General features: G+C 35.3%; 1 protein-coding gene across 1 annotated transcript; it reads right to left on the bottom strand.

Moving 5' to 3' along the window:
* On the bottom strand, window positions 7,362-8,943 carry LOC104719373 (aspartic proteinase PCS1-like). Its single transcript, XM_010437288.2, has one exon. The coding sequence runs from the start codon at window positions 8,892-8,894 to the stop codon at window positions 7,575-7,577; it is 1,320 nt and encodes a 439-aa protein (XP_010435590.1). The 5' UTR covers window positions 8,895-8,943; the 3' UTR covers window positions 7,362-7,574.

The following is an 11,136-nucleotide window of genomic DNA, read 5'->3' as shown; positions in this document are numbered from 1 at the left end:
GAAAAACTTCCTCAAGGGAAAAGATGCTTCGAGAGAGTATCCACCTCAGTCGTTGACTGGTGAGCAAGTTTATTACGAGCGGTTGGCTGAAGTAAAACCACCAAAAACCAAGGACGTTGGTGGAAATGGTCATGAAAAGAAGACTGCTGGCTATGGGAAGCAACACAACTGGCATAAGTTAAGCATATTATGGGAGCTGCCTTACTGGAGGGACCTCAATCTTCGACACAATATTGATGTGATGCATACAGAGAAGAACTTTTTGGATAACATCATGTATACTCTTATGAGTGTGAAGGGTAAATCAAAAGACAACATCATGTCAAGATTGGATATACAAAAATTCTGTTCTCAGCCACAGTTACATATTGATAGTGATGGTAAAACTCCTTTCCCACCCTACACTTTGACAGAAGAAGCGAGAACAAGTTTACTAGAATGTGTCAAACATTCGGTGAAATTTCCTGATGGTTATTCGTCAGACCTAGCTAGTTGTGTTGATATGGAAAATGGAAAGTTTTCAGGCATGAAGAGTCATGACTGCCATGTTTTTATGGAACGACTACTTCCATTTATCTTTGCAGAACTCCTAGACCGGAACGTCCACCTTGCATTATCAGGTATTAATTAATTTCATATATATACCTATATTTATGAAGTCATTTAATAGTAATTTTAAAGTAATTAACCCCAATATTTTGCATTGTATATTGTAGGGCTTGGAGCATTTTTCCGGGACTTATGTGCGAGAACTTTGCATAAAAGTCGCATTCAAATTCTAAAACAGAACATAATTCAGATCCTATGCAATTTGGAAAAGATCTTTCCACCATCATTTTTCGACGTGATGGAGCATCTGCCTATACATCTCCCCTACGAAGCTGAATTAGGAGGCCCTGCCCAATATAGATGGATGTATCCTTTTGAAAGGTTTTTTTAAAAATTGAAAGGAAAAGCAAAGAACAAAAGATAGGCATCCAGATCAATTGTTGAATCTTATATCAATGACGAGATTGCTTATTTCTCAGAGCACTACTTCGCCGCAAATATACAAACAAAATCATGGTAAATTCTAAAATCAATCAAGGTAGATAAAACTGTTATCATTTATTTGAAAGTCATTTACTTTTCTCATTCGGTCAGGTTAACACGATTTGATCAAGGTGAAGCCCATGAATATCATGTCTCTGGAGTACCTCCAATATTTACTCACATCGGCCGTCCAAGTGGAGAAATGAATGAAATATGGCTATCTGAAAGATACTATCAATGTGCACATGCATATGTTTTACGGAATTGTGACTATTTTCAGCCAATTGAGAGGTATATAATTAAGTTTATATTGATTAAGTAAAGTAAAATTTATTATATATATAATCCACACAAAATTTCTCATATATTTGTGTTGGTCTTGTATACATAGTATGTTCGAGGATTTTATTGGTGCAAGATATCCAGGACTTTCAGGAAAAAAACTCTCCACTAAAAGAGCAGACGAATATCATTTATGGGTTAAAGAATATGTATGTCTTTATATAATACTTATTAAAACTATTTTTATTATATATTATAAATAATTCTAATATATATATATATATATATATATATGTTACTTATATGCAGGTTTATTACTGGAACGCCACAAATCTATTTCCTACCTGGGTTCAAGAGATAGTGCATGGACCTTTGAACAAGGTCAAAACATGGCCAATGTATTTTACAAGAGGCTACTTGTTTCATACTCGTGATCATGGTGTTGGACGAAAGACTTGTAACTATGGAGTTTGTGTTAAAGGTGAAAATTACACTAATGCATCCGATGCAACGGATTTCTACGGGACCTTAACTGATATCATAGAACTCGAGTATGAGGGGATGGTAATTTTGAGAATCACACTTTTTCAGTGTAAGTGGTATGACCCTGTTATGGGTAGAGGCACTCAGATGAGCAATGATGGCGTCGTAGACGTTCTTTCATCGAGAAAATATAATAAATACGAACCATTTATTCTAGATACGTATATATATATATAGATATTATTTTTTAATGTCGATAATATATATATATATATATATATATGTGTGTAACTCATATTTGTGTTGATATTTCAAACAGCCTCCCAGGCGCATCAAGTTTGCTATATTCCCTACCCATACACAAATAAACCGAGGAAGGAATGGCTCAATGTCTTGAAAGTTAATCCGAGAGGAAACATTACAGGAGAATATGAGAACAAAGAACCAACTCTTTTGCAAACAGAAAATGATGATGTTGTATTGGTGACTACTATTGAAGATCTGGTTTTCGATAATTTAGTAGAAATAAATGAACCAATCGATCTTGATTATAATGTCGGAGATGGAGAACCAGAAGATGAATTTCAATGTAATTTATCATCTTCAGATGATGAACTAGATGAAGACGGAGATCCTCCTAACTAATTTATGCTTGTGTAAAATTTGTATCAATTTGGATAATTATGCTTGTATCAAATATTTTTAATAATTATGTTTGTATTAAATTAGATAATTATGTGTTTATATTAAATTGTAAATTATGCTTCTATAAAACTGAGTAAATATGTTTATATCAAATTGGTATATAATTATATATTGTGACTGTTTAGCTGTTATTTAGTTTCTAAAAATTAAACTTTTAGTTTAATTACTATTGTGACTAATTAGCGACTAATTAGCGACTAGATTAAGGAAATATGAATTAATTTGACCCGGGACACAATTTAACCCAAATTAACTCAGGAAACCAATTTTAATTCCTTAAATTTTCGATTTCCCCCAAAACCAAAATTATTTCGATTTCCCCCAAAACCAAAACCAAATTAACCAAAACCCGGGAAACCAAAATCCCTAATATTTTCTCCCTTTAACGAAATTCCTAATTTTCTATTTCATTTCTATCTCCACTTCGATTTCTCCGATACTCTCCTCTTCGAATCCCCGATACTCTCCTGTTTGATTTCTTTCCCGAATCCTTCACTCTGAATCCTCTTCGATTTCTCTACTCTATCCCCAATACTCTACTCTATCTCCCAATTTCTCTTCTCTACTCTGAATCCTCTTTGATTTCTCTTCTTTCCCGATTCTCTTCTTCACGATGGCCCCAACACAATCTGCAACGAAGTCCGCAAGTAAGGCTCCAACCAAAGCTCCAGTTAAGCGAGGAAGAAAGAGGAAGATGGACCCTAATTTCTTCCAAAGAACCGAAGGTTCGACCCCCATCAAGGAAGCAAGAAGACCAAACCCTCTACCGAGTCAATACAACTTTACGCCGGCAGCAGATTTACCCCATCCTCAATCACCGTTAGGAGCACCACAGATCCGCAACTATCCACCGCCACAAACGCTTTTCCAGACCTCGGTGAACCAACAATGTCAGACTCAACAGCCTCTTTTGTCAGAGGAGGTCCACAACAATCCGCGACAGTCTCCAGCTGATCCTCCACTACAAGACGCTCCACCGTCTCCAGCTGATAACTCTCAAGCTCAGAGCCGTCCATCATCTTACAGTAACAACTACCATGAAGGTTCTGAGGCTTCAAATCCGGAGCTCCAGGAGGACACGATTATCACTCTAAATGCCCTGCTTAGAGTGCCAAATGCTGAGAAGTTTACCACCGTCCTCTCCCCCACACCGATGCCAAACACGACCTGGTATTAATACTTTCTTCTACTTGATTCTTAAGTAAAATAATTTTTTGCTTTTGTGTGATGGTCTGTGATGCTCTATGATGGTTAGTTTTAGAACAGTGATGTCTGTTTTGATTGTTCTTAATAGGTTTTTTTTTTGTGTTGATCCTATATATATGTATAAGTACTCAATCTTTGACATCTATTTCATGTGTTTGCAGGTTTACTCGCGACGAAAAATCACGACTGGTAAGGACCATTACTAAAATTTTTACAAATAAATTTGATGGTCCATACTACAGCTGGACATGTGTGCCTCGGGACAGACAACAAAGATGGTTCATCGAGTTTGTTGTACAGTTTTTTTTCTCTCTTAACCTTTTCACATATAGGTTTACTTGTTGAGTTTCCACTAACATCATTATATTCTCTTTGCTATGTAGAAAACACACACATGGGATCCTTTGATTACTGGGACAGTTCAACAGTATTTCGAGCTCATCTGCCAACGCCGGATGAAAGACATGATTTGAAATGTCAAGACGAGTGGAGAGCGAACAAAATGGATCAGAGATACTATTTGGCAAACAATGGTTGAGTACTGGGAGATTGAAGAAGCACAACAAAGGAGTCTCACCTACTCTAAAGCTCGTATGTCTGATCGTGGTGGTCTTGGTCCTCACGTCCACTTATCAGGGCCAAATTCTTATCAACAAATCCATACCGAAATGGTTAGTAACTTTTATATACCCATAAATTTTGTTTTTCTTTACATTTGGAGCTTTAAATGATGTCATAACCCTTGATTCTTTTGTAACATTGCAGGAAAGGGAATTGGGAAGACCGGTTAGTCTTGGNTCAGGGCCAAAGTCTTATCAACAAATCCATACCGAAATGGTTAGTAACTTTTATATACCCATAAATTTTGTTTTTCTTTACATTTGGAGCTTTAAATGATGTCATAACCCTTGATTCTTTTGTAACATTGCAGGAAAGGGAATTGGGAAGACCGGTGAGTCTTGGTGAGGTTTTTATTAAGACACATACCAAGCCAGATGGTACTTATGTTGACCGGAAGGCGAAGCAAATCTCTCTCAATTATGAGAAGAACTTGCAGCAGAAGTTGTCCGACCTTTGGGAACATACTTCACAGCCTCCAAAGCTCACAGCAGATGATTACACAAGCATCTTTATTCAGGTAAAGTATCACTTTTCACAACCCACATTGAATTATCTTTCGACTTCTACAGCGTCTTTATGTAGTGTTTTTCTCTTTGTTTTTGTAGTCTACTCAGAAAGATTCACGAGGAAACCTGTATGGATTTGGAAGTCTTAAGCATACTCTTCAACCTCTTCTCAATGGCAATGAAAACCAACGACAAGAGTCTGCAATGTTTCAGTCATTGCAAGAGCAAATGAAGGAAACTCAACGTCAAATCGAAGAGCAGGCTGCTTATAATTCTCGTCGTTGTGATGCTGAGGTTGCTGCTCGTGATGCAGAGCTTGCTGCCCGTGAAGCACTACATTTCCAAGCTGTGGCTGAGCAGAAGGACAAGTTAGAGAATTTGTCCTTAGTGGAGAAGTACCTGCGCAAAACTGAGCCGACCTTTATGGAGTTTTTGAAGACTCAGTCAGCTGAAGCAACCACAAAGCCACTCTCAACCACACTTCCTGCAACAGTTCCACCTTCAAATCCGGTTCCTTCTCCATCTCCAAACAGTGATGCTTTTTAGGTTAACTTCTCTCCCTCTAATTTCATAGACCTAACTAATGAGCTTGTCTCTTTTGTTGAGCTTGTCTCTTTTGTTGAACTTGTCTCTTTTGTTGAGACACATGTATACTGGTATGCATTTGTCTCTTTTGGTTTGTATATTTGTCTTGTGAGAAACTTGGTATGCATTTGTCTCTTTTGGTTTGTATTATGAACCATCGGTTAATATGAATTTATTGTCTCAATCTTGTTTTTGTTGTATTTACAATATTGGTTTCATAATACTTTGAGAAACAGGTACCAATTTCAATTTAAAACATTTACAAATTTGTTTTCCACAAAACATTAGTCGCTAAACAGATGTAATTTGGGGCATAATAGAATAGTAGCCAAATAGTCGTAAATCAATAGCAAGTATGTTACAACTACTTTACGACTACAAGCAAAATTAATGTATATCATGATTAGTCGTAAATCCATCGTAACCGAGTCTTCAAATATTACGACTACACTACGACTCCTTTACGACTGCCTATATAACTGCTGGTTAATCGTAACTCTGTCGTATCGTAGTTGTAACTGTTTACGACTCTGTTACGACTATTTTTACGACTAATTCTTTTACCGACTAAGGATTTACGACTACACATTTTAGTCGTAACTGAGTCGTAAACAGTAAATTAACGACTACTTAAATATTCTTACTGTAGTCGGGAATGAGCTGTTTTCTTCTAGTGTAACAACTAAATAATCTCACATATATCTTTGTGAATGATTTGTTTGAATTGAATGTATCTTATAAGAGAGTACTCTTACCAATTTAATTATACATCTCTGAATTAATGTAAAAAAGTACATAGGTCATTAATGTTATCTCAACTACATAGCTAATTAATGTTATCTCTTTCAAAAACGGGTTGATTCATGGGAAAGAAAAATAAAGAAACCTAAGGCTGATTCTTTTAGATTTTTGTTTTGTTTATATGACATAAAAGATGACGTTGCCGACTTGCCGTATCTCAGTGGTAATTGATTACTAGTGTTCTCTGCTCGATTTCATCATCATGTGTCATTGTCTTTCATTAGCATCATGTGTTTTTGTTGGCTCAGCCATTGCATCTTTCGTAAATCCATCACTTGTATCTATCTATCCTCTTTAACTTTTAATAAATACGACCACTTTCTATCATTTTATGTTGAGTATCTATTTGTTTTATATCAAATTTTTGGTTTGTCTTTTTGGATATTAGGAAACACTGACACTATATTAGACGACGACTCAAGCAATGACATTCTTCTTTGTCTTTCCATTTTCAAAGTTTTTATATTCGGTAAGAAAATCTAAAAGCAACAGTGTCAGTGTGAATATACATGTTAACCGTTTACGCATGCTTGTCGTGAAAACATTTGAATGGCCGCTCACTATATATATATATGTAAAACCAAAGGGTTATTGAGGAACAACCATGGAGATTATCAGTAATAAATCAACAGAATCTGCCCAAAATATATACTAGAGACACATCGTTTGGTGAAAAGAAAAATACTAGATACATCCAAAAAGTTATGGTTGCCTTTGTATATAAGAAAAAAAAAACTGAATTCTAACAATATTAGTGATAATGTTTTTTCTACTACAACGACAAAAAATACTAACAATAATAAAATATTAAAAAGAAGTTCGAAACTGAGTAAATAATAATGAAACTGTAAGGAAGTATTTTTTAAAAAATTGTAGAAGATACAGTAGATATTGTAAATTCCATTTGAAAGATAAAATATGATAAATAAAAGAGAATCGTTTGGAGAATATGTTCATCACCATTTTGAGAAGATGGTTAATTACGTACGTAGGTAGCAATCGAACTCCATAGTTTTGAGGTAATCAGACGACAGACGGTCAGGTCAGATGCGCGTTGCAGCTTAGGTCAGGTCATCAACTTAGGTCAGATGCGCGTTGTTTCCATATTAACGTTGTTTCGTTTTTTTTAAAATTAGAATCTTTACTTGAAAAAGAAGAAATATATTAGTACATACAGACATATTGATACATATTCCATGAGCCTATTTAAGATGGGAGGTTTTGCTTCAGACAGATGTCCTTCTAGTCCTAAAGACAGACCCACAAACCCCAGTTTTCAAAAAACTGATATAAAATAATATACACCGTCCGATCAAACATCATCCAACGATGATTATAATCACACACACCTTCTCACGGCGATAATCTGCTACACTCGGCTTTACTGAAACCAACTCTCCTATTGGTAACATCAAACTCAACCCATAGATTCTGCTGATGAACGTTCCCGATTATATTACTAGCTGCACCAAGCATGCTTGACCGTCCGATCCCAACACAGTGTACACCACCTCCAACGTTAACCAAAAGCCTCTGTTTCTCAACGAGAATCTCAACACCTCTCCCAAACTCAAACGCGAGATCTCCTATCAACCGTCCGATGTTCCCATTGAAACACATGTCAGCTGTTGAACCGTACACGTAACCTTTCTTTAACCTTGATCCCACAAGCCTCACTATCTCTTCTTTGACCTTATCATACGCCACGTCGACTAAGTGAGTGAATTCTGAACCCGAATCCACCATGGTTTGACCCGACCCGCCAGCGTCGGGTCTAAAAGTAGAAGCTGGTATGTTGAGTCTCTTTTGTCCGATTCTGATCCCAAGCAAAGGTACTGTGTAAGCTAGAGGGTCTAGATTCGGCATGCGTTGACTTTGAGGAAAAGTCAAAAGAGAGACGTATTTGAAACCACGAGAATTCGGGTTATTTCCGAGGTAAAACGAACCGGTTGAGCCTAAACCGGGACGGTCCGACCGGATTGGGATACAATAAGAGAATTTGGATATCTTTGCTTGCGAGATAAAAGAGAGACGACCAAGATTCATTCCCAAAATACCCTTTTCGTCTGTAGACTCTTTAGCGCAACCAAGGATTAAAGGAGGGGTAATTTGAGAATTTGAGAAAGTGAATTTTTCTTTGACGAGGTTACCCTCAGCAAAGGTTCCATCAGCGTAGAAGTAAGAATAGTGACAGAGACGGTTCGAGTCGCAAGAAGTGGGAAGGGTAAAATCGGGAATTCTTGGTTTACAAAGAGGATGAGAGCAAGGCAAGTCGGAGAACGATGAAGACAAAGAAGGATCAAACGACGTCGTTGGTGGTTTCTTGATCTTCTTGGGATGGCACTGGATCCATGAGAGTTGGCTTCCCGTGTCAAGAACCAGTTCTTGAGACTGAGATGGTGTTCCTATGGGGAGAGAGAGGACTAGAGCCATCGAGTATTTGACGTTTGATCGAAAAGTGTACGGTGGAGATGACGACGACCGAGATGGGTTCTGGCGAGAGAGGAGAGAGGTTTTGAAGGAAGAGGAGTTTGTTGTGGTTGGGGTGAGACGAAGAGATGTGAGACGGAAGTGAAGAGAGAGAGATGATGACCATGTGAGAGACACTGAGTTGCAGAGGAAGAAGATGAAGAGAGTTATGGTAAAGAAGAGAGGTTTTGAAATATGAGACATTTTTTTGTGTGAGAGAGTGAGAGTGAGTGAGGAGAGAGATAGATTATGGGAGAGTGTATTTATATATACACAACACACGCGTACGAATATTAAAGAAAGTTGTAAAAGATGAGAGAAATTGAGAGAGATGGTGCAACTAAATAAAAGTGGTTAGCCTTCGTGTGATTTTATTATTTGGCTGTTTTCGTATGTATAATACTATATGGTTTTAAGATAGTCTTTGTGTCGGTTGGTAATGCATGGATAAGGCTAGCAAGTGTATAACTACATTTTTTTTTGTTGTTAATTTTCGTTTAGATGTAAATTAAGAGTTTTGGCTAGCTTAACGACCTAAGTGTATTAAATTTGAACTCAACGACCTATTATGAAAATATGGGATAATCTAATGCATTTTTATGATATTAAACTAAAATCTTCCTAGTACACTAGTAAGTCCTAAAATGTTGGTTGTATCCGCTCGACTGAATTCATATATGGTATATTTAGAACAAATGGTGCGGTTGAAATTGTTTTAGAGTATCATATAACAAAAACTATGTTAGCAATTAGAATCTATAAACAATCAAGTCCAAGTAAAATACGTTTTATTTAACATTTGGGATAAGAAGTTGAATAATAGTTTTCGATAAGTGATAAATGGTATGAATACAGAATACTGGTAAATAATAATCGATTAGCCATTCGTTTGAAACTCTTGTTTGATTGGTAAACAAAAGAACAATCCATAGTTAGCAATCATATCCAATAATTAAATATCTAAAACTGATGTACTTATAAGTAATGTTGAGTGGTTTTATGTGTTGCTTCTTTTTCACGTTCGGTTCGATCAACATATCGACGCTGATGAACATTCGTTGTTCACCACTTTGATTATTATTATTTTTTTTTAGTTTAATATAGAAAAAATGGCCCATGAAGCAGTTGACACGTAGTCAAAGGTGTTAAAGGGAAGACGACAGAGATACTGAGGTTGAAATAAAGCAAAAATTCCCGGAACGCGTTTTCTCTTCGATTTCAGACAAATCACAAATTGGTCTTCGTTCTTTTAGACTCGGTTTGGTGAAAAATATATTTTTAGTATATAATATAGTAAACTATGATATATTTAGCAACTGTGTTTTGTTCATACTGTTCAAGGGTCAATATGAAGTAGATTCGACAACTGTCTCGTAAGTAAGTAAGTAGTAATGGCTTCAAGAACATTTTTTTATGGAACGTCCTACTAGGTAGCAGACCATGAATTCGATTAATAGAATAAAACTCTTTGCGCTCCAAATTCTTTACTTTGTCGAATACAAAACCAATTAAGAAAGAAACTAAAAAAAAAATGATATAATTATTTCATATTCCGAGAATAAAAGGCACCATTTATAAAAATAAAATGAAGAGATATGTTTGGTTAGGTGAAGTGGAGCACCATTATATTCTTTTTTTTTAAAGTATAAATTAATTTAAAAATTCATTTTTTTAATATTCAAAGTGTTTATAACCATTAAAACTGCAATCATTATTCATTTTTAGTTGTTTTTCAAAAAGTGATTTTATCTAAAAAAATATTTGTTTTATCAATATCTAAAAATAATCTATTATCCCATTTTTGTTATATTATTTATCTTAAGTAGTTCAAATATTTTAACTGGAATTTTTAAATTCGCTGATATATGACTTAGGCTTGAGATTATTATCCGATATCCGCGAATATCCGTATCCGTATCCAAATCCGCTCCGAAAAAATGGATATCCGAATAAAAAGATACGGATACGAAGAGTGAGATAGCAAATAAAACAGATATATATACGAATACGGATAGTTCTAATTTTTAAAACAGATAATAGATATCCACTTTTTACCAAATATTCTTTATTATATATGGATACAGATAAAGATTATGTTAAATTTTAAAAAGGATATTTGTTTTTTCATGGATATCTGGTATTTATATACGGATATCCGGATATTCGGTATTTATATACGGATATCCGGTATTTTTGTCTAAAATATGCGGTATTTTATACAAAATATAATGTAGTTTAGTTGGTTTGTCAAAAAAAAATGCTGTAGTTTAGTTCAAAATACATAATTTTTTTTTAATTTTATTTTAAAGATATCTGCGATATTTTTGCTAATCGGATTTTTAAGGAATATCTAGATAACAAATATCCAAAATTTTCGAATACGAATAAGAATAATAAATTACTAATAAAATGGATATGAATACGGATGCGGATAGAATGTTACGTT

The sequence above is a fragment of the Camelina sativa genome, chromosome 10 (genome assembly GCF_000633955.1).
Source record: "Camelina sativa cultivar DH55 chromosome 10, Cs, whole genome shotgun sequence".
Taxonomy (NCBI): Eukaryota; Viridiplantae; Streptophyta; class Magnoliopsida; order Brassicales; family Brassicaceae; genus Camelina; species Camelina sativa.
This window is presented reverse-complemented; position numbering and strand designations above follow the sequence as displayed.